This window comes from Prionailurus bengalensis, chromosome A1, assembly GCF_016509475.1.
Source record: "Prionailurus bengalensis isolate Pbe53 chromosome A1, Fcat_Pben_1.1_paternal_pri, whole genome shotgun sequence".
NCBI lineage: Eukaryota > Metazoa > Chordata > Mammalia > Carnivora > Felidae > Prionailurus > Prionailurus bengalensis.
In genome coordinates this window covers 112,976,416-113,003,965 of record NC_057343.1, presented here as the reverse complement: position 1 = coordinate 113,003,965, position 27,550 = coordinate 112,976,416, and the positions used below count along the sequence as shown (strand labels likewise).

Sequence of the window (27,550 nt, the reverse complement as noted above, 5' to 3'; positions counted from 1 at the left end):
CCCACGCTGCCCTCCGCACAGTCCCTGCGGAGCCTGCAGGCTGGTGAGGTGACTACAGGAAAAATAAATCATTATGACATCGACAAGAATACAAGAGGATGCTGAGAGATAGGAGAGCCATGGCAGGTGAGGGGGTGCTCTCCAGGGCATTCTTGCCCTGGGTGGAGAAATCAGCGCGTGTATGCAGTTTTGTTTCCCGAGTCTAGGTGTCCTGGGCCTGGAATCCGTATTTGCCACCAGGGTGGCCGTGTTCTTGGGCTGGACGGATATCAGGCTGCGAGGAGCCCTAGAGGGTAGCACAGACTTGCCAAGCACCATTCTCTGAAACATCTGCCAGGTGCCAGGGAGACATGGGGACACCATAAGAAATCCTCGCTGCCCTCACTGAGCCTACGCTCTGGGTGCAGGAAAGGGGAGGGGGACAGGGCCAGACAAACTGACAGGTGACTAAAATTCAATGTGCCAAGTCTATGGGGAGGGTCTAAGGGGAGCAGAGTCCTCAGAAGGCTTCTGCACATACGCGGAAACCACAGGAGAGGGGGCTGCAGGCTGAGGAGAGGGTCCTTTCCACACTGCACTCTTTTTAAAAAAAATTTTTTTTTATGTTTATTTATTTTTGAGAGAGGGAGAGAGTGGAGGAGGGAGAGAGGGAGGGAGAGACAGAGAACGAGCTGGGGAGGGGCAGAGAGAGAGGGAGACACAGAACTTGAGCTGTCAGCCCAGAGCCCAGTGCAGGGCTTGAACCCACAAACTGTGAGGTCATGACCTGAGCCTAAGTCGGACGCCTAACCGACTGAGCCACCCAGGCTCCCCTCCACCCTGCACTCTTGAGGAACATCACAAACACTCCTATGAAATCTGGAAAATTCCAGAGGCCCTTGGAGGAGTTAGGCCAGCACATACTTTTAGCTCCGTGCCAAAAGCGAAAAAGCACCAGGAAGCTGTTGTACAAACTCCAGGGCCAACACAAACCTGCTAATCCTGACCTAGGTGTTTGCACCCTATCTGTCAGAGGCAGGACGCCTCCCACGCACACGTTCACACACAGCCTGCATCAGATCCTCCCTCCAAAACAAGCTCCTCCAGATAATGTGGGACATCACTTAGCCCCAAAGTGCTGTGTCTCCAAGGAACGCCCACAGTTCCCACAAAAGCCCCGGCGCTGGGACATTGGCTGGCAGGCAATGGGGACCATGTGTGCCAAAAAGGAGAATTGATGGCCACCTTTCAGGGGAGTGACGAATTGCACATGGCCGGGAACAGCTAGAGTGAGGTTTGTAGTCCATTGTCAAGCAGCCTATCAAGAGAGTTAGAACACCCAAACAAAAACACACCTCTGAGGAAAATCTCTGAGTGCAGATGGGAGGCTCCTGAGCCCCAGGGCACCTCCTATGATGGAGGCCATGGAAAAGGTGGTGGTCAGCAATGGGGCCAGGTTTCCAGGGACTCAAGGGAAAGCCCAGGGCTGCCACGGGGCTTGTAACTGACCGGTTCTTTAAATTGTCATTTCAGGAGTGCCTGGGTGGCTCAGTCGGTTAAGCATCCGACTTTGGCTCAGGTCACGATCTCACAGTTCATGAGTTCGAGCCCCACGTCGGGCTCTATGCTGACAGCTCAGAGCCTGGAGCCTGTTTCAGATTCTGTATCTCCCTCTCTCTGACCCTCCCCCGTTCATACTCTGTCTCTCTCTGTCTCAAAAATAAATGAACGTTAAAATAAATAAATAAATAAATAAATAGTCATTTCATCACAAATCAGAAAATGTATTTTAAACTCCCCAAAGAGGGGCCTGAGAAAGTCTTCGGAAAGCACACGCTAATTCTCAAGAAGGGTACCTGATACCCTCTATAAAATATTATTCAAAACTGGGGCACCTGGGTGGCTCAGTCAATTAGGTGTGCGACTTTGGATTTCAGCTCACGTCATGATCTCAGGGTTTGTGCGTTCGAGCCCTGAGTCAGGCTCTGCGCTGACAGGGTGGGAGCTGCTTGGGATTCTCTCTCTCTATCTCTCTCTGTCTCTCTCTGGCCCTCCCCCGCTCATATGCATGCGTGTCCTCTCTCTCTCTCAAAAATAAACAAACTTAAAAAAATATTATTCAGTTTTCCCCTTGGAAAGGGAAAATCTTGGGCCTCCTGGTCTCAAGAAACCTGAGGTACAAGTCAGCGCTGGACATCTGGAATCAGAAGGGCCTGGCTCCCACCACAGGAAGGGAAGCCAGTGAGTGCATGGCTTAGTGACCTCTCGTTTGGCTTTGAAAATGCACGGGTCACCCTGTTTTCACAGGACTTCTCCTTCCTGTGACTCCAAATTCCTTAGAATTTCTCCAGAGAGGTTGCACAAAATCGGGTCTCTCTCCAGTAACACTGCACAAGGTGTCAGGGTTAAGTTTAGGTGACGCACGACACTTGAGGTGTGGTGGTGTGAGATGAGGAGGGAGGAGGCAATGCTGAGCCAAAAGCGATGATCAGGCCTCCCACCCGATGGGCTGGCGTCAGGACCACGGCCACGGTGCCCGGGCCTGGGCAGGCTTCGAGCCGTTCATTCGTGGGAGTCCCTGGCGGGTGCGGCTCCAGGCCCTGCCCCGGGGCGGGGGGCACTTACACTCTCCCTCCTGTACACCGTGCGGATGCAGCTGATGGTGTCCCCGTAGTTGACGCCGGCCTGCAGGCGAGTCTGCGGAGAGATGCAGTGACGTGAGGGCCCAGGCCGGGATCATTCACATCCCCGCTGCCCCAGAGACGCTGACCTTGTGGCGCCAGGGCCCGGAGAGGGGAAGACCCTGCCCCAAGTGACCTGGCCAGTGAGGAGGGCTGGGTTTCTGTCACCACCAGGCCTGTGCTCTGTCCTCTACCTGCACCGCCTCCCTCAATGTCCCATTCAGACCTTGCTGAACATAGCAGAAGTCTTCCTGGTCTGAGAGAAGAACAAAGGCCCGTTTGTTGTTCCAAAGTGATGCCTGAATGATCAACATGTGATCCCTGTCTCTTGACTACAAAAACTAATCCGTGGCCCTGCTCCGTCTGCTGTCCACACTCTGCCGTCCTCAGTATTAGCAGAGCGACTTGTCCTTCTCACCCCCCCGGAACCCCCGCATCTCCCCGCTGGAGGATGGGCTGGTCTTCCCTCTCACCCCTTCGCCTGCATCTGCACAGCAGTCACGCTGTTCCCTTCCAACCACAGTGAATCGCACCACTGCCATTCAAAGTTCACCGGTGGCTTCCCAGCAAACCTAGAGTAAACCCCACCCTCTCTGCCAGCGTCCAGGAGGCCTGGGACTGCCTGCCTCTCACCCCTGCATGTCATTTTCTCCATGCTCCTGCCGTCTGTGCTCACCACGTGGCACATCCGCAAGTCCTTAGAATGTCACTTTCCCCCTTCCCCTCCCTGCCTGAAATTTCTATCAGCCCTTCCTTCCCCCCAGAAGGCTCTTCCTCCAGCTCCTGCTCATCTTTTCGGTCTGAACTTAAATGTTGCAATGGTGTCCTTTCTCTGTTTAATTATGGCTTATTTGGGCTCCCTCTCTATGGCAGGGTCGTCTCGTATTTCCCTCCTGTCCCCAAGCTGAGCATGGCCCTAGCACGTGTCCCCTTTGCACTGGATGAAGGAGGGGCTGGAGGGGAAGATGTGGTGTCCTATGATGGAGGCTGGCTCTGGTGATCAGGGGCATGAGTTGAGAGCCACAGAAGGTCTGAGGAAGCCCACAAAAGGGCCAGGGCACCCCCCTTGAAACTGGTAAGAAGGAGCCCTGAGAACCACAGAAGGAATGATCTGGACCCTGCCCCCTAGAATCCACAGGGTCCACAGGCAGACTAACAGTCTACACTAACAGCCTGAGCTCAGTCTGTAGACAAGTAGCAGAAACTTAGGCAGAACACACATCATAAAAGTGACAGCCTCTGAGGGGAAAATCATGGGTGATGTTTTTCTGCACTGAACTGCATTTCATTTTCCAACTTTCCTACGATAGACAGGAGTTACTTTCATTATTTTTAGCTTACATAATTTAAAAACGATTTTCAGTACACAGCTCATGTGGGAATACATTTTCTTAATAAAAAAATTCCAACATTCTCCCTCCGCACCCCCTCTCTGAGCTAATAACCATGGCTAACAGCACGGCTAAGAGCTCGACATTCATCACAACAGTGTTAGAAACCCAGCTGGCCACAGGCAATCTGTAGCGCTCTTACAGGTATGATACGTAAATGGTATCCTATGTTTCATAAAGATTGCTTTCATAATCAGAGAAATGTACTGATTGACTCACTCAACCAGTACTATTGAACGCCTGTTTTATAACAGTCACTGATTTACTCTCAGGAAATTCAGCGGTAGAGAAAACAAACTTACTGGCCTCCTGGAACTTATACCCAAGTGGGGATGGAAAAAAACAGCCAATAAAAGGTAATTCCCAATCAAATATATATGCCAGATGATGACAGGTGCCATGGAGAAAAAGAGACCCAGGGTCAAGAGTGTGGGCTGGTTGAAGGAAATGCAATATTAAGTCAGGTGGAGGTGAAGACACCCCGGAAGGTGTAGCAAGATGAGAACAGGGCATTCATGGTCTTCCCATTAAGCAGACCCACAGAGGTCTACCTGGGGGTGGGGTATCCCCAACCAGGATGAGAACGTAGGCAAGGGGAGGTGGGCACGGGCCTCTTTCTCGTCCCCATTTAAGACTGGCATAAAGAGGCCGAATGCCCTCTCCCACTGGCCCCAGCGCTGACAGGGATGCCTCTGGGTACCGAATCCACAAAAAGGTTGAGTCCCCAAGAAGAATCAAGTTCCACTGAAAAACTCACGGGCTCGAATCACTCAAGCAAACCGTACATGAGGAAACTCAACTCAAGAGTCAAACCCAGATCACAGAATAGTTTCAAAACCATGGAGCGATGGTCTCCCCGCCACGCTGAGTGCCTGAGGAGGCCGCCCCTGTGGCCAGCAGCACAGTGCACCGTCATAACAGGTGCCTGTATTCAGTGTAGGACAACTGCACTCCTGGGGAAACATGGGGCATCCTACAGAACTTCTCTCGCGGAACCCCACAAACACTAGGCAGCATGGATACTATCCCCTTTCACAGATGGACAAAGCTGTCTTCCTCTATTCGCTTCCTGTTGCCGCTGTAACGAATTATGACAAACGTAGCGGCTTGCAACAATGCCTACTTGCTCTCCCATAGTTCACTAGCTGGTCTAAAGGCAGCTGAGCCCTGATTAGCAAACCCTGGTAAGTCACACTGCATCAGGCATACACCCCAAATGCCCCAGCTGTGCCGAGAGCCAGGTGAGAATCCGGATCCCAGCTCCACGGCCAGCAAGCAGCCACGGGCTGACTCTCATACTTGGGTGAGGTAGCCAAGGGCAGGGGAAGGAGCCTGACCAGGTCCTTTTAGCTGGGATCTTCCAAGGGCAAGCCCTGGGACCTCAGACAAGTCACAACGCACTCCCAACATCCCAGCAGGGGTGTTCATCAGGATGCGAAAGTCTCACTCATTACTCTAGCCTCGGTGCCACAGCGACAATCTTCACGACAGCCCTGCCGGGAGATGCTCTTTGCCCATTTTTCAGATGAGAAAAGCAAGGCGTGGGGAGGGTAAGAGCTGCACCCTGGGCACGGGAGAATAGGTGGGGAGGCAGAGACTGTCCTCCAGGTGATTCAGACTCTGAGCCTCTTGCCTGGACCTTTCTCAGAAACTTCAGAGAAAACATCAGCCAGAAGAAAGGAAGGAAGGCTCCTTGTTCTGAGCAGTTACGAGGGCCCCGGGCCACATCCCCGGATGGGATGCAAGACCAGCCATGCAAGCTGGCATCACCAGGCTGGTGTGCTGAGTGAAGAGGTTCTCAGGCTGGGCAGAGACTGGATTTGATGTATCAGGAAGGGGGCAAAGTGGAGAGGAGGACAGTTCCACCTTTTCAGGTGGCCAGACTTGCCTGTGTGGGGAGGGCATGCCTCCAAAAGCTCCACCAGCCCCTGGTCACACTGAGGGTAAGGGAAGGACACTCTCCCCGGGAGACACAATGGTTGCCTGTGCCAGGAATGTAGCCGGAAGGCCTACCGGGGCAGGGATTGGACATGTTTTGTCTCCTACTGATGCCTTGCTATCCCCATACTGCCTGCAAAAACAAGTGTCTAGTAGGTGTTTGATGTATGAGCAAAAGACAGGGCCATAGGGGGAGACAAGGAGCTAGGAAATAGCTTCAATTATTCAAGACAAATGGGCTGACGCCCCGTCAAGAAGAGAGCAGTCCGGGGCTCTGACCTAAGAGGGGCGCACTGTCCCAAAAGGAGGAAGACGGGGAGAAAAGGGACTGCAGCAGCCGGCTGGGAAGGGCCTGAACAGCTCCTCTTTGTGCACGATCCAGCCAGAGCTTTAGATGTGAATGTTCAAGCCAGGGGTGAGAAGGCACTATTCGTGACCATGCTCTTAGGGTAAGGCTCTGAGTCCTGGGGACAGGTGGCAAGGACGGGGGGCACTCACCTCACTCTTCAATGCTTTAAGCTGTTGTCTGACCTAAGGCAAGCCCCCTCCCCTTTCAGGCTAGTTTCCATATCTGTAGAACAAGGAACATGGACGATCCCAATGTCAGATGGCCCCACTGAGTCCTCACACTCCATGCACTACATCACCTTACAACAGCTGCCAACCCCAGCCCAGATCCACAGTCCTAACCTGATACTGAAGGCTTCCAAAGATTAAGCGCTGGCCCACCTTTCCTGGACTCTGATCCTATAGGTGCTTTTCAGAAACCTGATGCATCAGCAACACTGGCCACGCTTTTCCCAAGCATGGCCCCCAGGCAGTGTCCCCATCTCCACCTCTGCCCGCACTGCTTTCCATGCCTAGAACATCTTTTCTAATCACCTAAAACCCAACCTTAAATTTTGGACTCCGAGGCCGCTTCACATCTGAAGCGTTTCCCAGTTTCTTAGTTCCACAGAGACTAAGGGGATACTCACCATTGCCTTGGCCCCCTCCCCCACAGCCCATGAGAACCTCAAGGCAGAAATGGAACATTCACAAAAACAAAATCACTGCCAAGTAATGAGAGGAGAAGGATGATCCAAACCAGTCTTCCTGGCGCCCCACCCCCCCTGGGCTGGCACACACAATCTGCCCTGGGCTGGAGACTGTCTTGGGATCAGAAACAGCAGATGCACTCCTGGAGGCAGACTCACTCCAGGCCCCCTTCCAAGAGGTAATGGCAAACGTGGTTGAAGTACCTTGACCGTGTCCAGAGGGTGACCGACAATGACGCTGGCTGCACCTGTAGATCAAAGAAAAGGACCTGGTCACTCAGCCCCTGGGCTTCTCACGTGCGCGGGCTGCCTCTTGGGATAAGACAGGGGCTCAGGCACTCACATTCACTCATTCACTCAATGCCCAGTTGCCTCCCCCACCCGGAATGTGCCGGGCACTGGCAAAGGCACTGAGGAAGGCAGAGAAAAGGAAGTGAAACCTGGGCTCTGCCTTGAGAAACGAGCATCCCAAAAAAGGGCAGTGAGGGTGCTGGGAAAACTGGATACCCGCATGCCAAAAAATGAAGTTAGACCCCTACCTCATACCATACACAAAAAATGAATTCAAAATAGACCAAAGACCTAAATGGAAGTACTAAAACTATAAAAATCATTTACAAAATGCAGGAGGAAATCTTCACGACCTTAGATGGGCAACAGATTCTCAGACAGGACACTAAAAACACAAATAACAAAAGAAAAAATGAGGTGGGTATCATAAGAATTAAAAACTTTTGTGCAGCAAAGGACACTATCAAGAAAGTGAAGACAACCTACGGACTGGGAAGAAATATCTGCAAATCATATATGTGATAAGGCTCTAGTATCCAGAATTTATAAAGACTACTTACAACTAAAAAAAAAAAAAAAAAAAAAAGAAAGGATTTTTTTTTAAGGGCAAAGGATTTGAATAGGCATTTCTCCAAAGAAAATACAAAATATACAAACGGCCAACATGTAAATGAAAAGATGCCTAACATCACGAGTCATTAGGGAAACGCAAATCAACATCACAGTGAGAGGCAGTCCCCCTTGTCACCTGCTAGGATGGCCCTAATTTTTTTCTTTTTTTAAGGAAAATAAGAAGGGTTGGTGAGGATATGGAGGACTGGAATTCTTGTACGTTGCTGGTGGAGATGCAAAATGGTGCAGCCACTGTGGAAACAGCGTGTCGTTTCCTCAAGAACTTAAAGAATTATCACATGGCCCAGCAATTCCACTCCTAAATAGATACCTAAAAGAACTACAACAGGCACTGAGACATGTCCATGAACATATGTGAGCATAGCAGCACTATTCATGATGACCAAATGGCGGAAACAGCCCAAATGCCCATCAGGGGGTGAGTGGGCCAATAAAATGCGGTAAATCCATAAAATGAATGTTGTTAGACATAAATAGGAATGTAGGGCCAGTGCTCGCCATCACGTGGGTGAATGCTGAAGATGTGATGCTGAGTGCAGGAGGCCAGACACAGAAGGTCACGTATCATCTGACTCCGTTTACGTGAATTATCCCGAATAGGCAAATCCAGAGAGACAGAAAGCGGACAAGTGGTTGTCAGGGCCTGGAGAGAGGGGAAATAGGAATGACTTGTTGGGTCCAGTGACTTCCTTGGGCGTGAGGAACATCTGGAACTAGACCAGAGGGGGCTGTTGTACAACACTGTGACCATACGAAATGCCACTGAATCGGGCACCTTTAAATGGTTAATTCTACGTTATGTGAATGTCACCTCAAATAAAAAGGGGAGGGTGTGAGGAGAAAACCCAGAAACTTTTCGGTTACCTGAAAGGTTACTTCATCTTTTCGATGCCTCACTTTTAGCACATGTAGGTGGGAGTAGCCATCAGCACGTGCCTCACAGTTCCATTGTAAGAATGAAGAGAGGTAATGATTGTAAAGTACCAGCAGAGTCCTGGCTCTTATAGGCTGTTGAAAGAGAGATGCGGGGGCACCTGGGTGGCTCAATCGGTTAAACGTCTGATTTTGGCCCAGGTCATGATCTCACAGTTCTTAAGTTCGAGCCCCGCGTTGGGCTCTGTGCTGACAGCTTGGAGCCTGGAGCCTGCTTCAGATCCTGTGTCTCCTTCTCTCTCTGCCCCTCCCCCCGCTCATGCTCTGTCTGTCTCTTTCTCAAAAATAAACATTAAAAAATTAAAAAAAAGAGAGAGAGAGATGCTGCCACTATCCAGTTTTGTTTTGTTTTAAAGAAGGCCTCTCCTTTAAAGGATACTCTGGATTTCTCTTCTCACAGAAAAATGCCAATTGACACACATAATCACAAGGCTTGCAGTTTCAGAGGGAAGCAAGGCTGCTCCGAGGCCACACAGATGAAGACGCCCTTATAGAAGCTGGTGACTGCGAGGTTGAAATGGGAACCAATCCTCTATGACAAATTCCCTGTCACCAAGATGAGGAAGTTTCTCTACTAGCAGCCGTGATTTCATCAGGTAAAACAGTGCTGGAATACTAGATGGGTAGAGGGGCAGAGGAAGCAGCTAACACCAGAACAGGTGTACCCTTGGTCTAGAACCTCCAGATCCCTCTCAGCCCCTCCTTCCCATAGAAGTGGGCAGAGGCAGAAAGGTGACAGCAGGAAGTTCACTCTACAGGAACCCCTCCCAGCAGGGGAAGAAAGGACCTCTGGTCCCAGACTCCAGTTGTTTCCTCCCTAGTGAGTGCAGCCTTCACTACAGGTGTCTCTTGGCCCAGGGAAGCAGACCCAGAGCCCATCTTGGACCTGTGTCTCCCTGCTCATTCATTAGCCCACCCACCTGAAAGCAGGAAATGCAAGATAAGAAACAACACAATCAGGCCAGTGGTTTCCAGACCCGAGGACCTCACAGACCAGTGAAACTTCAAACAAAATGTAAAGGATACGATGGTGAGATTTTATTATGCAAGTTCATTAAGAAAGAAAATAGGTACAGATGAGTACAGGGGTTAAGACGGCCTGGCATCAGACTCTCTGCTCATGCCAGACACATGGCCTTGGACAAGTCACTGGATGCCCCTTTGTTCCCATTTCCTCGTCTGTGAAATGAGGATCTGTACAATGAGGATGTAAAACGTCACTGGGGTTATAAAGAAATATATAAATAGCCAGAAGACCGCACATTGTATGATTCAATTTATATAAAATGCCAAGAAAAGGCTAACTTATGCAGCCAGAAAGGAAATTCACAGCTGCCCAGAGGGAGGGGATGGAATTTAACTGTAAACGGGCATGAAGGATCTCACAGGGAAGAAAATGGGCTAAAACAAATTTATGGTAAATGGCTGCACCACTGGTAAAGTCGCTAAAAATTACTGAATTACATACTTGAAATGAGTATATATTAGGATATGTAAAATAACCTCAAGAAAGTTGTTTTAATATTTGTTTACTATTTATTTATTTATGTTGATAGCATGCATGTGGGTGAAGGGCAGAGGAGAGGGGGAGGGAGGGGGAGGGGGAGGGAAAGAGGGAGAGATGGGGAGAGGGGGAGAGGGGGAGAGAGGGAGAAACAAAGAATATCTCAAACAGGCTCCATACTCAGCATGGAGCTGAATGTGGGGCTCGACATGGGCTCCATGAGGGGCTCAACCCCATGACCCTGGGATCGTGACCTGAGCCGAAATCAAGAGTCACTTAACTGACTGAGTCACCCAGGTGCCCCACAGTGAAGTTGTTTTAAAAATACATGTATGTGGGGAGTACCTGGGTGGCTCAGTCGGTTGAGCGACTCTTGATTTCACTTCGGTCATGATCTCACAGTTTGTGAGTTCGAGCCCCTCATGCGGCTCAGAGCTGACAGTGCAGAGCCTGCTTGGGATTCTCTCTCTTGCCTCTTTCTGCCCCTCCCCCACTAGCAATTGCTCTCTCTCCCCCTAAATAAATAAATAAATAAATAAATAAATAAATAAATAAATAAATAACAACTTTAAAAAACACATGTGAGGGCCCCTGCACTGAGCAACCGACTCTTGACTTTAGCTCAGTCAGGACGTGATCTTGCAATCATGAGACTGAGCCCGACGTTGGGCTCCACACTGGGTATGGAGTGTGGTTGGATTCTCCCTCTCCTTCTCTCTCCGCCCCTCCCCAGCTCACACACACACACTCTCTCTCAAAATAAATAAATATTAAAAAATACATGTGGCACTTAAACAGCCTCTGCTACCTACTAAGTATTCAGTTATTACACTCTCCTCACTTCACAGAAGCGAGAAAGCCCCGAGAGCAAAACACAAAAAATGTTGACATCAAGAAAGTAAGGATCATCGCAGAATAAAGGACCATCCACTGCTTACTGCGTGACTTGGGGAAGGCCCCTGAGTCATCACAGACCTGGAGCTACTCTGACAGCTTCACCCTCTAGGGCATTTCTCAAACCCAGCCCAGGGGCAGCCCTCCTGAAGTTGGTCTGGCTACTTCAGTGGACAGCCTTAAGCAGGGAAGACTCTCCCTCAGGGTGGGTGATGGTTGGCCAAAGGGGTGGCCAACCATCAGTTGGTTAAGCTGTAGGTTAAGCATCTGACTCAGTTTTGGCTCATAGTCTCAGAGGTTCAGGAGTTCTAGCTGGGCATCTGGCTTGCAGAGCCTGCTTGGGATTCTGTCTCCCTCTCACTCTGCCCCTCACTCGCTCTGTCTCTTTTGAAATAAACATTAAAAACATTAAAAAAAAAAAAAGAAGAAGAAGAGGGCCTGGATATGGCCAATGAGCCTCTGGGTACAGCCTCCCGACCCCCCCTCACCCCCCCATGGTAAAGTTAGGACACGGTGGTCTCAGTCTGACTCAAGACAGCCTGTACAAAAAAACCTGCTTTTGGTAGAAGGAAAGATCTCTGCTCATGACAGGGAGAAAGAAGCAGGGGCCCTGCAGCCACCTGTGGGTGGACAGAGGTGGGAGGGGCCACCAGAAAGGGACAGAAGGGGGGGGGCGGGAATACTATCTGGTCTGTGGCTCTCGTTTCATTTTCATTTTCCTACAAATCTCCTGGTCTTCTCCATTTCCAAAACTCTTGGTGGGGCACAAACATGCTAATTATAGCCTCTGCCTCAGTCCCTCAGGTTTTTAGTTTTGTTTTGGATTCTGTCTTTGGGCAGCGGCTGCATTTGCCAGCACCCCTTTTCTGATGATCCTCTTAGATGGGGCCAGAAGAAAGCTAATACTTAACAAAAAGGGAAGTCCTTCTCAAACCCTCCCCAAACCTGGTCAGTAGCTGAGAAAAGAGGAGAACTAAATCTACTGGAAAGAGAAGATCAGAGAAGTAAGGAAATCAATGCAACTCTCGCCCACGCAAGCCCATCCCAGGTCCAGCAAACAGCGGCTCCAGCAGCCGCTCAAAGGGACGACCTCGTCCAAGAGTGCTGGGAGGAGAGACCGGACAGCCGACAAAGGCTGAAAACGGGAAGGGTTCCTCCTATCTGGCAACGGGCACCTGCCGCCAGGGGCTGGGCTCCCAGACCGCCGGCACGCTTCAGCCAGCGCTCCTCCTGGGAGCCGCCGGATCGCGAAGCCAGGCGCCCTCCCGCGCCGGGAGCAATCGCCACCCTCGCCCACAAGCTCTTGCAGTCAGGACCCCAACCTCAGGCACACACCGAGTCTCCGAAGGGTGTGTGCGCGCCCGGACTCTCCATTGGCTGTCGGCTTCGACGGCCGGTTTAATCGTTACCGGAGCCGCTTGGGCGGGTCCCCACTTCGAGGCAAAGCCGCAGCTCGGAGAGTAGCTGCGAGGCTGGCGGGGGTCAGCCCCGGCAACAGGCGAGGCACCGCGAGCACAGCGAGGCCAGCGGCGGAGAGGCGCTCGGGCAGCCGGCGGCGCGCACACTGCGCGCCAAGCGGAGGCGCACCGGTGCGGAGCCCCCAGACCCCAGCACCGTGTGTGAGCTCGGCCGGCTCTCTCTCCTTCTCCCTGGCCCGGGCGTCTCCCACAAGCACACTCACCTCCGGGGTGGGGGTGGGGGTGGGGGTGGGGGTGGGGGGGCTCCCTCCCATCCAGGGCCGGGCTCACCTCCGATCCAGCCCGCCGCGAAGTCCTCCAGCTGGAAGCTGCCCATGGCCACAGTAGCGGCGCCTCGCGCTCCCGCAGCCGGGTGGGTGCCCAGTGAGAGTCCGCGGGGCGTACCACCCGCCGGCCCGCGCTCGGGGGAGGAGGTGGGAGACTCGGGCGCGCCGTAGGTCCTACTTCGAGTCCCGTCTCCGAGCACAGGACCCGCGGGGCGCCAGCGCTCACCTCTCCAAGGGCCCGTGGCCGCTGCTAGCACGCCCCCAGCGGACCTTAAAGGCGCCGCACCTCGCCCGTCCGGGACGCTGGGGCCCGCGCGGGGCGTTCCCTTAGCCCGCCCTTCTCCCGCGCCCACTCCTTGCCACCACAGATCCTCGGCGCCTCGAGGCCCAGATGCCCGCCCCCGCCTCGCTCACTCCTCCTCCGAGACACTGCAAGTGGTGTCCAGGACAGTTTGGCCGGACTCCTTACAAGAGGTAGAAAGGCCTTATCCAAGGTCGGGAAGTATTTGATTACAAACACCAAGACCTGTGATAGGATTGTTTACCTGTGAGGACACATCCTCTTTCCAAAAGAGCACCGAAAGAATTCTAACGGAATGAGCAGCTTTCAGCTCGGCCACAAGTTCTTAGTTGTGATGATCTGATTGGAAGCCAGAGACAGTTTCACTAGACACAGGACACACGATTTTGCCTGTTTTAGAGGTTAGGGACTCTTTCTCGACACACCCTCCACACCTCTCTGGCTAGCCCCAGGTTGCAGAACCCTATCTATCCATGAGTAACAAATAGTGTGTGGAAAGCACTTAGCCCCAGGCTAGGCTCCAAGTCAGCTCTAAATAAACATTAGCTATGAGGATGTCTTCAGGCCAGGGTCTGTGCGTGGAAGGAGGGGGGTGCTTTATGCGTGGTCCTGCTTCCCCCTCATAGCAGCTGTGACCAGGCATTACTATCCCCCCCAGTGAGGGTCAGCTTTGTATCAACTTGGCTGGGTGGGCAACAGCACCCTGTGATTCAGTCAAACATTAATGGACCGCGAAGGTGTTTTTGTAGGTATGGTTAATACCTAAAACCAGCTGATTTTAAGTCAGGGAGTTTATCCTTGATCATCTGGGTGGCATCCACCCAAACTGTTGAAAAGCCTTACAAGCCAAATGGAGGGGTGCCTGGCTGGCTCAGTTGGAACAGCATACAACTCTTGATCTCAGGGTTGTGAGTTGGGTGTAGAGATTACTTACAAATACAATCTTTTTAAAAAAATGTTTATTTATTTTTGAGAGAGAGAGAATCCTGGTGGGGGAGGGATAGAGAGGGGATAGAAAGCCTGATGCAGGGCTCGAACTGACGAACCATGAGATCCTGACCAGAGCCAGAGTCAGACTTTTAACCAACTGAGCCACCCAGGTGCCCCCAATGTTTTTGTTTGCTTTTTGTTTTGTTTCGTTTTGTTTTTAAAGAACAAAATGGAGGCATCCGTGAGGAAAAGGAAATTTCACCTGTAGAATGCAATGTCGGCTCCTAAGCATTCCCAGCCTTCCGGCCTGTGCTCCAGATTTCAGATTTTCCCAGCTAGACCCCACGCTTACCTAATATATATGTCTCCTGCTGATTGTTTCTCTGGTAGACCCCTCTGTTCACCTGACACAATCTTGACAGTACAGATTCCAATCAGCTGCGGGCTTTCTCTTCCCCCTCCCAGCCCCAGGGGGCTTTCTCTTCCCCCTCCCAGCCCCAGGGGGTGATGCTTATTGTCACGCAGCCTGGTCCCACTCAGCATCCTGGGCCCAAGCAAGACCTGGGGATTCAGGGTCATGTCTAATTTCCAGCTCTCCAGGGGCCCAGCTCCCTCCAGCCCCGGGTTCAGCCTACACTTTCCACCCTGGGCTCCCAGGAAGGCAGAGGGGTAGTCCTCTCTTCCTCAGGTATCCTCTCTGCAGCGAGGCCCTGAACCCAGCAGGGACCCAGCTTGGCCTGGCTGTGTGGAGAGGCCTCTTTTGGTGCACTGGGAGTTCCTGATCCCCTTCCAAGAAGGAAGATGATTCGATGCTAATGCCCGGCAGGAACCCAACCTTGGCACCCAAAATGGTGAGGGGATGGTCTAGAAGAAGGGGGCTCTGCTGGGCCTGCTCTTCTCCCACCAGCACATCCACATCATGTCACCCAGGCCTCCTTCTTCCCAAGCAAGACAAAGTCTGACCACTGAGGCTTGATCCTAAGGGCCAAGAGGCTGCTGAGGAGTCGGGGCTCACCATCAGCACTGGCCTACCTACCGGGCCTGGGATGTGTGCCGGGACAGTAGAATAAATGAAAGGTCTCCAAAGAATGGCCCTTTTTTTACCATCACTATTGAGCAAGTCAACAGGTCGAAAGACCCACTCTCTTGGAGGACCACCTACGGGGTGCTAGAGCGGACTGTCATTCCTCAGTCCCGTGTCAGCACGAACTGGCAGGCAGTGGCTCCGGCAGCTCTGGGACAGCCGCCTGAGTCCCGAAATCCGCTGCTTTGCACCGTTCATGAATGCGGCAGGAGGGAAGGAGTAGACTCCTTTCCAGAAGGAACCACAGTCCATGTTCCATTCCCAAATGTATGTCACAGGTCTGGCCATGAGGCACACCGACCGCCAGGCAGGGGGAGGACCCAGGTCCAGCGGCAGTCAAGGGCCAGGCCTGGAGAATCCCAGACCACCAGGCTGTGGGATCCGGCCTGCCACTTACACCTGGCTTCCCTGCTTTGGAGCATTTGCCATGTCGCCACGCACACGTGTCTTCTGCCCTCGGGAGAGAGCAGGTACAGAAACTAAGGCACAGACAGATCAGCTTCCGGGGTTGCCAGGGCAAGAAAAACACCCCTCACTTCCTTGCTCCCTCAACTCCTTCCTGGAAGGTAGCCCCCAGGAGTATTTCCCGCTGCAGTGCGGGGGTGGGGGGGGGTGCACACGGGATGGGCTGCTAACGATTGACAGCCACCACTTCCCACCTCTCATCTGCCCTTTCAGGTAAGGACTTGCCTGAGGACCCACTGTGTGCCAGCCTCTGTTCTTGGGAGCTGTCAGAGAGGAGACACTTTGTCTGAGCTGCCACACGGAGGTGGCTGTGGGAGCACGGGGGAGGGACCTGTGTGGCAGGCAGGGCTCAGGGAAGGCCCCCAGGCCTCGAGTCTCCCAGCTGCCCTTAAGTCCATCCAGCCCCACGGCTCCAGCTCCTCAACTCTCCCTCAGCCAAGCCCTCGCTCCCCACCTGCTGAGCCGAGCCCAGCGGAGAAGCACAGTCCTGAGCCGGCTGCTCCAGTCAGTCTGATGACCTGTGGCCGTGCCCCTGTCTCCTGCTCTCTCGCCTCCTGGAAGCCCATCCCCCCACCCCTCAGCTGTTCTCCCCTTCTCTGCTGCCCTGCTCTCACTCCTTGGTGCTTCCTCCCCGGTGCTTCCATGAGGGGGGGAGGGGAGAGGGGGGAGGCCAGGAAACCCACACTCATCTCCCACTCAGACCTCACTTCTGAGCCTCCCTATCTTTACTCAACACCTCCACTTGGGTGACCCCACAGCATTTCCCATGTGACACGTCCCTGATGACCTCTTTAACTCCCCAAGCATGCCTTACTCCGTTTCCCCACCCAGCCAGTCACCCAGGCCGGATCCTGGATGCCGTCTGCGATTCCTTTCTCTCCCTGGGCCCCATCCCAACAGCCATCTCCTCCATGGCTCTGACGTGCAGCCCTTTCTGACATCTCTGCCTGGATCATGGTGACAGAGGCCCTCTGCCCCGTCCCGTCTACCCTCCAGCTGCACCTGCTGCAGCAGTCCTGCATTGGCCTCAGATAATGGGAGCTCTCGGGTCCCTTCCTGATTCTGACGGGAAGGGAAGGAGCATACGGTGATTTTCTAGCTGCTATTTGAGCTTCTCATTGACAGTTCTTTGAGAAAGTCTATTCAGAGCATGTTCAGACTGTATTTGGCCCAGCGTCTATTCAATGTGACTCCCAGTCAAGAAAAGAGGTGTAGGGCTGTGAAGTGGGGCCAAGCAGCCACTGGGAGGCTGGGCGGCCTGGGCTCTGCTTCTGGGGCTGCCGCTGCCCTTGGGCAAGTCCAGGCCTCAATTTCCCCCTCTGTCTTTTGGAGAGAGAGTGCAGATGAGTTCCCTCTTAGGTGGTGTCCAAAAGGTCTGAAATTTCTGGGCCACAGCACCACCAGCTATGCGTGTCTTGTCAAGATGTGCCAGCAGAGGGCGCTGCTGTACAGCACTTGGGACTCCCAGGAGGGAGGGGAAAAACCGCTTGGCTGCCCCAGTGGGGAGAGTTTTCTGGTCAGGTTTCCTCTGCCCTGGGCTGGCGGAGTATGCACTTGGGCACTGAAAAAGGTGCAGACCTGGGAGACTCAGAGGAGTCTGAGGGTGTCAGAGGGGACTGGTGAGGACCCAGCAGAGGATTTTTGGAGTTGACTGTACTTGGAGGGAGAATGCCTCAGGAAAGACAGGTGACAGCCCCAATCTCTTCACCTGCCTTGATTCATCAAGACCTCAAATATACCACGGTCTTTTTTTTTTTTTTAAACCAGGGCTCTAAGCTGGCCCAGTACTATATGCTCCACCTATACCATCTCACTGTATTCTGGGAAGAAATTCCCCATTTTATAGGTGAGAAGAGTACGGCTCAGAGAGGTTAAGCAATTTCCCCAAAGCCACACAGGCAGTGAATGGAGGATTATGCACTTGCTGTAGGACTCCAGGACCAGCTCTTAACCAAGGTGCTGCCTCTTGGCCAAGACTCAGAAAGTGGAGGTGACTTTCCCCAAAGCCCTTGCTCTCATCCCTGCCCTGGCCCCTCTGTATAAATGTCCTAACCTCTGTGCTTCACTTTCCCCACCATCAATAAGCTGGTATTAACATTTGCCAATGACACTCATATTCTCAGGGCTTCTGGAGCAGATGCCATGGTCATCAAGGGGAGTACCCTGGGGTACCCTCCATCCATTCCTTCCTGACAGACTCCCATGGGCCTTGCTGGCTCTGTGCTCATCTGAGAGGAAGGAAAGCTTGGCTCTCCTTGACCTTTTCTTCTCAACTGATGGACGCACGTGGGCTGGTGCTGAGGAGAAGTGGAGGCCAGGCAGGTCAAGGGACCAGTAGATCTAGACTGGAGGAGTTTCTGTAGGAGGAAAGGGACATGGGAGGGGGGGGGAGGATCCAGTACAGCAGTTGAGATCACATCCCAAAGCCCCTGTGGAGCACCTACCGTGGGCCAGCCTGCTGGGGGTGCAGAGGGCGCGAGACGCTGATAGCAGAGACAAGTTTGTGTTGAAGATGTCTACCTGCTCTGCCATGGGCAGGTCTCCCCCATAATGTGTTCTTCAAGCATCAGCTGCAGGACCCTGAGGGGCGGCCAGAAAACCCCATACCCTGCCTCACCTGAAAAGAAAACAGGCCAGTAGGGACAGGGGAAAGTCTTGAGGGCAGACTCAGAAGCCTCGGGAAGGAGGTGACATTTGGGCCGGTCCTAAAGAGATGAGCTGGGTTTTGACCCATGAAGGTAGTAGAGAAGGACAGGTGGCCAGAAGGAAGAGGCTGGACAATGTCAAGTGGGGAAAGCAGGATGCCTGGAAGATGCTCCTTGCTGTGGGAGGGGAGGCTGAGGCTCGGAGCCTGATGGCAGAGGACCTTGGCCAGCAAAGTGACTGTGGGCAGTCCTCAGTCTTCATGCTGCCCCGCAAGTGGACATAGGACCCGTCCTGCAGCCATCTGCCTGCATCTCACTGAGACAAACTCCCCGGGCCCACGCCGAGGCAGGCTTTAGCTCCTTGCAAACCAGCTCGAGCTGTGGTCTCCTTCCCCGCAGCTGCCTGGGCAGTTCACTGTTACCCCAGCACGTGTGACCTGAACACCCTCTGTGTGAGAACGGGGGCCAGGACCGGGGACTGGGGGGAGGGGCAGGCAGGAATTAGAGCTACTTTCCACCTCCAGGGACAGTACAGGTCTTCCCACTTGCTGTGAGTCACCTTCAGGAAAGACACAGGGTATGACAAACCCCCCAGCTCTGAACCCACCCAAATCCCACTGTTCTGTGCTCCAGGGTCCCTGTGTACATGGCAAAGAGCACACTTCCTGTTGTTGAGGGAGGAGAGATTTTAAAGGACTCCAAAGAACTCTCAACTTTGTACAAAGTACAAAGGAAAAATTTAAAAGAGCAAAATCCCCCCAAACCATATGGATTAGATTTTCTCCAAAATAGAGATTTGGAAAGTGACAAAAGCTCTGGCCAGGGAGAAGGCTCAGGAGAACCGTACTTAAACGAGGTACAAGCCCACTTGGGGCGGGGGCAGAAGGGAAGTCACCCACTGCCCCCAAGCCTGCGTGGTTCTGCTGTAGCCGGCGTCCTGTGACGTCAGCCGGCTACCTCTCCACCGCAGGGCTCCTGCCTGCCAAGCCGCCCCTTCTCCTCCTGTGCACCAGCCGCGGTGAATGAGCTCTCTCTCCCCGTGAATCACCAGAATTTGGCTATCTTGTTTTAGACCATTATGGCAGCCAGTCTCCAACAGGGCCCCCCAGACTTACCATCGTGAGGTCTCTTTCCACACTGAATTGCAGCTAATCTGCGTGACCAACAGAGTATGACAACGGTGAGAAGAGTGACTCTTGAGGCTAAGTTGTAACTGTCATGACAGCTTTTGTCTCAGTCTCTAGGGTCACTGGGGAAGCCAGTCACCATGCTGTGAGGCTCTCCCCAAACAACCAGCACCAACCTGGCAGCTGAGGCAGTGAGCAGGCAGAGCCTTCAGCCCATCAAGCCCTCAGATGACCAAGCCCTGCCCAAGACCCTGACCACAACTTCACGAGAAATCGCAGGCCACAACGGCCCAGTCAAGCTGCTCCCCGATTCCTGACCCTCACAACAGTCAGAAAATGCACGTATGTTGTTATTTTAAACCACTACATTTTGAGATGACTTATTATTATACAGAACTAGAGGTCTACTATAAGCTAATGTAAGCCCACCATTTATTAACGTGTATTATATCTAAGCATAATGGTCAAGACCATGGGGTCTACATTAGATACGTTCAAAGCCTGCCTCTACTGCTTTCTGGCTCTGTAGTCTTCAGTCAGCCGTTTAAGCAACCTGTGCCTAGACATTCTCATTTGTGAAATGGGGGTGCTACTTGTACCTAAATGAAATCATTCTTTTTTTTTTTTTAAGTGTATTTATTTTGAGAGAGAGAGAGAGTGCAAGTGGAGGAGGGGCAGAGAGAGAGAGAATCCCAAGCCTACTCCGAACTGTCAGTGTAGAGCCCATTGGGAGCCTCGAACTCAGGAACCGTGAGATCATGACCTGAGTCGCCATCAAGAGATGCTTAACTGACCGAGCCACCCAGGCCTCCCTACATGAAATCATTCTTAACTGAAAATCAATGCACGTGAAGTGCTCAGCCCCATGGCCAGCACAGGGCCAACAATGAAAGTTAGCTCTTACCGTTGTTAGGCCTCTGCATCCTGACGTGTACTCATGCCTGGTCTGTGTCAGCACAGAACAACTCGCAGCTGACACCAGCTGGACCGACCAGAAGCAGACTGATCTTCCAGATAAGCTCATTCCCTCACTCAGGATCTCTCCTGCCCCAGATCCTTCCTGCAAATAGCTCCCTCAAGAAAACTCTCAGTCTTAAACACTGGAGGTTCTCTTCAGCCTGCTAGCCAGTCAGGTTTGTGCATCTCCCCTCAGGACGGTTGCGATTAGAACCTGCAGGGCTCTGGGCCCTGCTGATGCTTGGGAGGCCACTTGTATGGGAAGAGGGAGCCATGTGGCCGACCCAGCTTGGGCTGTTCGGGGAGAGAGTGGCCCCAGTTTCTAACACGCAGCCAGACGCTTCCCCACCCAATCTCTATCCCTGAGGGCGGTGACAGCCCAGGGATGCCAGCTGGTTGGACCCAGCCATGGGGAATCTAAGAGGGGAAAGACCAGTCACCCCCTCCAAGAACAAAGCCAAGGAGTCCTGCAGCAAGGGCACATATATTTCTTCACCATATTGCCAACCCAGCCCAAAGGGAAGTCATAGGAATGCCTCAAGAAATACTTAAAAGTGCATTTTAAAAAAGAAATTCTTGGACATAACTGAAACATGACCAATGATTCCTCTCCCATGGCCTTTCAACTTCACCGTCCTCAGGAGGACTAGGGAGCAGGTGAGGGGCAGCCATCAGGTCACCGGGGAGGGGAGGGAGGAGGGGGGCCATGGAACCAGTGCACCGGGACAGAGTGGCTGTGAACGTGGGTACCACGGTGCACAGTCCCAGGAGCGGGTGGGGTGGGTGAGCGCATGCTGTCGTCATAACCACGTGCTGCAGCCTCAGAGCCATCTGCCATGGTGTGGGGTGAGCCTGGAGTCTGGGGTCAGGCTGGGGCACCAGGAAATGGTATCCAGAGAGGCCAGGGAGGGCAGGGCCTCAGCAGATGTGTCATATGCTGCTCTCCCCTACCTGCGGCTGCAAAGCATGGGGAGCCAGGGAAGGAAAGGGGGAAGGAGGAAAGGCGATGTGGGGTGGCCTCCACGGTGCTCGATGGCTGGCAGCTGGCTCTTTCCTTGCTGCATCAAGACCCACTGAGGAGGGGTGTGTGGGGAAGGGTTTTAAGTACTCAGGCCCTGAGCCCACACAGCCCTGGCTATGAACCCCAGCTCTGCTGTCTGTGAGCTGTGTGAGCCCAGGCAGGCAACTTACCTCTCTGAGCCTGTTTCTTCATCTGGAGAATGGAGCTGATGCAAGGGTCTACCCCCATGAGGATACAGAGACGGTCTCTGTAAGGTGCCTAGCACATAGCAGATGCTCACTTAATGTAAGCTGCACGCATTACTCCAAAGCACCACGTTAGCACACCAGCTCCAATCCTTGTAGTGAAGTGATTTATTTAGTCTCTGGTCTGCATCCCTCAGTTGTTCAGAGGACCCTGGTCCTGCTCCCTTCCTCTGAGCTTGGAACAGGCTACCGCAGAGGAGGACCGTGGGACAGTCTGAGTGCTAGGCCGGGCAGACATCTCCTTGGTGGAGCGCCTTTGGGGGCTGCTGCTGTCCCCTTGGCCTCGGGCAGTTTTTCCAGCTAGGAGGGCCAAGGGAGCACCCAGGGCTGTGGGGTCACTTCCTGAGGCTGTGGCTGGGGGGGCACAGGCTGAGCATCTCCCCTCCAGTCCTCGAGGAGAAGGACTGCTCCTGCCTCAGGCATGCTCAGTCGGACACTGGTGTGAAGGTGCACCCTGGCAGGGCACAGGATCTTCTTGTTGGCCCACCCAAGTAGACTGAGAGGGGATGGACGGGCCTGCCAGTGTTTGGGCTCCTCCTGCCAGCTCCGTGGTTCCTAGGCACCCAGGCAGAGGGGGAGGTAAGGCAGAGTTGTGGTCCCAGGCCAGTTCTGGAACCCTCACCCCCAGCCACGTTCACCTCTTGCGGATGAGCAGGTGCTGGGGCCCAATCTTCAGCGGCTCCAGCTGCTAATAACTCACACTCCTTCACAAAGTCGCTGCACCAGGCCTGGGCAGCATCCCTGTGGGCTCCTGGCTCCCCAGCGGAGAGACTAGAGGCCCAGGGCTGGCGTGCAGCTCCTCCTCGAGGGTTCTGTAGTAAGGCACGAATCCCGAGGCACCAAGGGCATCGTCCCTGAAGGCAGCATCACTGGAGGAAGGGGCAGTCAGCCCGCTGTCATGGCAGTGCCCCTCTGGGACCAGCAGGATGGGGCAGCAGGGTGGCGAACGAGAGGACCCAGGGAGGTGGTCTGGGCTTGCCGAGGCAGCCTGTGTGGGAAGGAGACAAGACGGTCAGCCAGGCTCCCAAGTTTGGCTAGAAATCCAGCGCTGGCCTTGTGCCTGCAACACCCCAGGAGCGGTAGGGAAGGAGGCAGGGTGCATGACTACTCTGCAGACTGGAGAACAGTGAGCAATATCATTCAGCCCCCCGGGGCCTCCCGGCCGGAAGGAGTGCATCTGGGATCACAATCCACTCATCCCGCCTGCTCCGTCTCTGTGGTCACGGCACGGCCCCCAGCTCTGTGACTGGTAGTGACGTGACAGGGCACCGGCTTGGGGTCGGAGCCCAGGTTTGCTCTTGCTACCAAGTCGCTTAACTGCCCTGAGACTCATTTTTCTCCCTTCTGTCATGTGGGAGCAGCAATCAGCCGTCTCTCATCGGATTATTAATAGGACAGGTGAGATGATGTACTTGGAGCATTGGCTGGGGTGCCGAGCGAGTCATAAGGACTACACAGGTGCTTCTGTCGGGGAACACCGGCTAAGCCTGGTGTAATGACCACGTTACTGTACGTAATTCTCACAATGGCTCCCCCAGTAGCTCCACTATTGCCTCCCTTTGTAAGGACTTTGAAGCTCAAGGGGCTTAAACACATTCCCCGGGGCCACGCCCACTCACAGAGCACGCGCAGCTGACGGTCATCCTGCAGACGCAGCCGGCCAGCCCCTCCTTCCTGGTGCATGGGTCTCGGGAGCCCCAGCACGACCTGCCAGGAAGGGCCAGCCTGGGAAAACACTCCTCCTTGGAGCGGTAGAAAGGGAAGAAGCCGCTGGGCGGTTCTGAGTCCTCATGGAATGCTGGATCTCTGACAGTCTGGTCTCCTTCTTGGTCCCTGCAAGCCTCAGGCTGTGGGACCAGCTCCCCCACAGCCAGGAGAGTCCCATAGGTGCGAAAGAAGGGCAGGTACTCTAAGGCCACCGGAGACCCATGGGAGAGGTCAAGGCTGCTGAGGGGCTCACTGCCCCTTGAACAGCTGGCCTGTGGGTGCTGGGACACGGGCTCTGGGCCAGCTGCCTCCAGGAGGCTCTGGGAAGCCGAGACGCTGGGCTCAGGCTCACAGCTCTTCTGGGATGACTGGAAAGAGAATGGTGTTCCACCTGTTACCGCAGCCCAAAGTCCCCGCCCCCTAGCCCGCTCTCCCATTCCTGCTGACACTGGAGGCCAGAAGGGTCTTTCCAAAGCATAAACCTGAGTGTGCTCCCCTCCAGGAGAACCCAGCGGCAGCTGCCAGCCACAGTCAGGTTACCCAAGAGCCTTGGAGGGCCTGGCCCTGCCAGCACCTGCATCCTTCCCCCACGCACAGCTGGTTCCACTCTGTATACACAGGCCTCCTTGCCCTTCCTTGGTCACACAAAGCTTGGCCCTGCTTTAGAACCTATGCCCAGATCTGCCCTTCCCCTCTCAGTTCAAAGGAGCTTTCCCAGCCCCTGCCTCCCCCAATCCCTGCACTGACTCCCAATCACTCCAGCCTCACATCTCCCACGCTGGAACGTTCTTGGTCTGAGCCTGCCTATTCTGGGGTGTGGTGGTCTCGTCTCATTGTGGGCATGCAATATTGATACTTTTCCAACAAATGACGGGGCTAATTTGCTGACTCTCAGGCCATCTCATATTCCCTGCACTGTCCAGTCCATCCACACAGACCTCTCAGTCCTTCTCAACTCGCCAAGCAGCCTCCTGCCACAGGCCCTTCGCTCATGCTAATGCTTCTGCCTGGAATCTCTTCCTTCTCCTTTTTCCTGGTTGACAACTTCAGCTTGTGGCTCCAGGCTGCCATCCTTCCCCGGTTTAGCTGCTTCACTCTGTTGCTGACTTCCACCACCCTGATGCCCCTCATTCGGAGCACCCACACCTCTGCTGTGAAACATTCATCTGCATGGTGACTTGATTAATATCTCTCATCTCACCAGTTATAAATTCCACTGAGGCTAGGCCCATCTGTCTTCTGTATCCTCAAGGCCTAGAACAGCCTTGGCATATGGCAGATAACAGATATTGCAATAAAGGAAAGAAAGGTGGGAGAGAAGGAGGAAGAAAGAGAATATTAAACTGGGCTTGTCCGGGAGCAAAGTCCTTGCCAGACTCCGTGTCAATAGGAAGGGGAAGGCAGGTCTTGTGGGGAGGCTGGGAAGGGAAATAAGGAATTACTTCCCAGGCCCAGAGTGGGACACAGAAGCCCAGAGCACCCGTCAGTGAAAAAACAACCCATTCTCCACCTTTGCCCATCAGGGTCAGACCCAGAGCCCATGGGTACATGTGGCATGCAGGGGTACCCCGTGGATTCTGAGTCCCATAGGAAGGACTTATGGTCTGGCCCTGGCCTTCTTGATCCTTGCTGGGGTCTCTGGGCCTTGAGTTCCCCACCCCAGCCACATGTGTGGTCATGCCTGTCCTAACTCCTTGTGTGCAGCTTGACCACCACTGTCCCTTTTGAGAGTCCTAACCCTTGGTGACGGTCCATGGCCCCACAGACAGTGAGCTCCTGAAAAGCAGGGACCAGACCTCCTCCTCCTCCCCAGACACACCACGGCCCCTCTGCAGGTAGACCACGGGAGCCCCCTCCCAACTTTGCTGGGCCTAGGGAACAAGATGGTGTGGAGGCCCTGTCAGGGTTGGAGGCCAAGCCTACCCTGCTCTGAAGCCTGTGCTCTTTTCACAATGACCTACATGGTATTGTGGTCTCAACTGTGTCCCCCATAAGATATGTTGAGGTCCTAACTCCTGGTACCTGGGAAAGGGATCTTATTTGGAAAGAGAGTCTTTGTAGATGCAGTCAAGGTAAAATGAGGTCATACTGGATCAGGATGGCCCTATATCCAATGACTGGTGTCCCTTATGAGGGAAATTTGGACACAGACACAAGGGGAGCATCATACAACAGTGGTGGCAGAGACGGGAGGGATGCTGCCCAAGCCAAGAGATGCCACGGATCGCCAGGAGCCACCAGGAACTAGGAGAGGCAAGGAGCACCTTCTCCTTGAGCCCCCAAGAAGGAGCCTGCCTTCAGAACTGTGACAGAATACACTGGTGTTGTGTTAAGCCACCCAGTTTATGGTGACTTGTTTCAGCAGCCCCAGGACACTCACACATACAGGTGGGTTGGATGGCTGATTGTGTGAGTGAAGGGAGTCGACACAAGAATGAAGGCTTGCAGAGCCTCATGAGCAGTTTATGGGGAGAGTCTCCCTGCAGGGGCTGGGTCTCCCTAGACCTTACCCTTCCTGCCATCCAGAGGTGTTGGCCCAGAGGCTCTCCCATGTCCGAGTCTTGCCCGCCTGGGCCCTGGCTCCACTTCACCAGTGGGTTCTGGATTCAAGGAGGCCAGGTATGTCCCCACCTACTCTCCAGAGGGGCTTATGCTGTCCCTCAGCCACTGTCTCGGCATCCGTTCTGGAGTCAGTGGTAGCCCCACATTGTGCCATGATCAAGGTTAATCTTCAGACTCTGATGGAAAAGACAAAGCTGCCCTTGGCAGATCCCCTCCTCCTGACCTGCTCTTCCCCCTGGCAAATCCCCCTCTGCCTGTCAGAGAAGGTTCCACCATGAAGTCACAAGGCCTGCTGCCAGGCAAGAAAGCCAGATGGCACCGTTACCATGGAGACCCCTGCCCAAGCACCCAACACCTGTGATCATCACCTGCCTCTTAATTCAGCTTAATCCAGATCTCCCCCCTGGGACTTGCAGGATACAAAGGGAGGGCAGGCATCTTCTGGAATCAGAACAGCTCTCCATGACAGATCCAGTGAGCTCACTCAAGGACTTGTGCCCAGAGATTCAGTGCCTCAGCGCCTCAGCAGCCTCCCCAGGAAGGTGAGGGGGCACCCCAAGGATTCATGCTGTTGTCTCAGGCTGTCTAGACCGCTCCGTACCTGAGTGCTTCAGTCCCCTTGGGTTTCTACTCTTGCCACTTGATTTTAGCCCCCTCTCCTCTGTGGGCCTTTCCCAGTCACTTGAGAGCACAGAGTGAGACACAAAGCCTAATGCCCACTTTCCCCCACAGAGCCACCCTTCCCAGCTCTGTCCCAGGCCTGATGGTCCCGCACAGAGGGAAGAGACCAGCCTTTGTTGTCACACCTCCCAAGAATCAGCTGCTGCACTGGGCGTTTCCCCACATGCAGCCCTCTCTACAGACCTTCAAGTTGGAAATAGTACCACTGTTGTGCCGTGTTAGAGACTGGGGAGCTGAGCCTCTGCTAGGACGGCCTTCAGAGGTAGTCTTTAGCCTTAGGGCTGGAGGCTGGAGAACCCCAGCGAGGGCCACAAGGCCCTGGTATCTCCAGGACCTCAAGCTTCTCCATTGCTGGATTCCAAGCACAGTGTGACCCAGCAGGGCTCCTCGTGGCCAGGCCCTGGACCCCCCACCCCTACCCCAGGGCCATTAAAGCTTGCTTTTCTTGTTTTATGGAATTAACTCTTTAATCCACGTGGAATGTATGTTTTGTAAGTGGTAACAGATAAGGCTCTAATTTTATTTTATGAGTTATATGTGTTGATTCAATACCATTGATGAATAATGGATCTCTCCACCAACCTGATTTGAAAAGCCAGAGTAACCACATTTGAAATTCATAACTATTTTAAACTCCAGTCAGTTTCTCTAATTTGTTTATTGCTCTGTCCCTCTTTGTCTCTTTTGGTACCAATTCCATACATTATACATTTATTTATTTATTTATGTTTGTTTGTTTGTTTGTTTGTTTTTGAGAGAGAGAGAGAGACAGAGTGTAACCGGGGGAGGGGCAGACACAG

General features: G+C 53.6%; 2 protein-coding genes and 1 long non-coding RNA gene across 9 annotated transcripts in view; 1 reads left to right on the top strand and 2 right to left on the bottom strand.

Moving 5' to 3' along the window:
* The window catches only part of SLC25A48 (solute carrier family 25 member 48), a 42,727-nt gene extending 29,380 nt beyond the window's left edge, over positions 1 to 13,347 (bottom strand). For all 7 annotated transcript variants that reach the window (XR_006298429.1, XR_006298430.1, XR_006298427.1 and 4 more), the window contains exons 1-3: positions 13,030 to 13,347; positions 7,231 to 7,274; positions 2,605 to 2,676 (exon numbers count right to left, since the gene is read on the bottom strand). Coding sequence is in view for 4 of the 7 variants with exons in the window: in XM_043588350.1 (XP_043444285.1) it covers positions 2,605 to 2,676; positions 7,231 to 7,274; positions 13,030 to 13,075 (162 nt within the window). In the remaining 3 variants the exon portion in view is untranslated. The remainder of the gene's footprint in view (positions 1 to 2,604; positions 2,677 to 7,230; positions 7,275 to 13,029) is intronic.
* Positions 13,348 to 21,890: 8,543 nt separating this feature from the next.
* LOC122487608 lies at positions 21,891 to 26,332 on the bottom strand. The gene is made up of 3 exons (XM_043588312.1): positions 26,018 to 26,332; positions 23,420 to 23,875; positions 21,891 to 22,788 (listed from the first exon to the last, which is right to left on the bottom strand). The coding sequence occupies exons 1-3, from the start codon at positions 26,057 to 26,059 to the stop codon at positions 22,507 to 22,509; spliced, it is 780 nt and encodes a 259-aa protein (XP_043444247.1). The 5' UTR covers positions 26,060 to 26,332; the 3' UTR covers positions 21,891 to 22,506.
* Positions 26,333 to 26,409: 77 nt separating this feature from the next.
* On the top strand, positions 26,410 to 27,212 carry LOC122487616. The gene is made up of 2 exons (XR_006298422.1): positions 26,410 to 26,611; positions 26,802 to 27,212. It is a non-coding gene; the product is annotated as an uncharacterized LOC122487616 (long non-coding RNA).
* Positions 27,213 to 27,550: the final 338 nt, after the last annotated feature.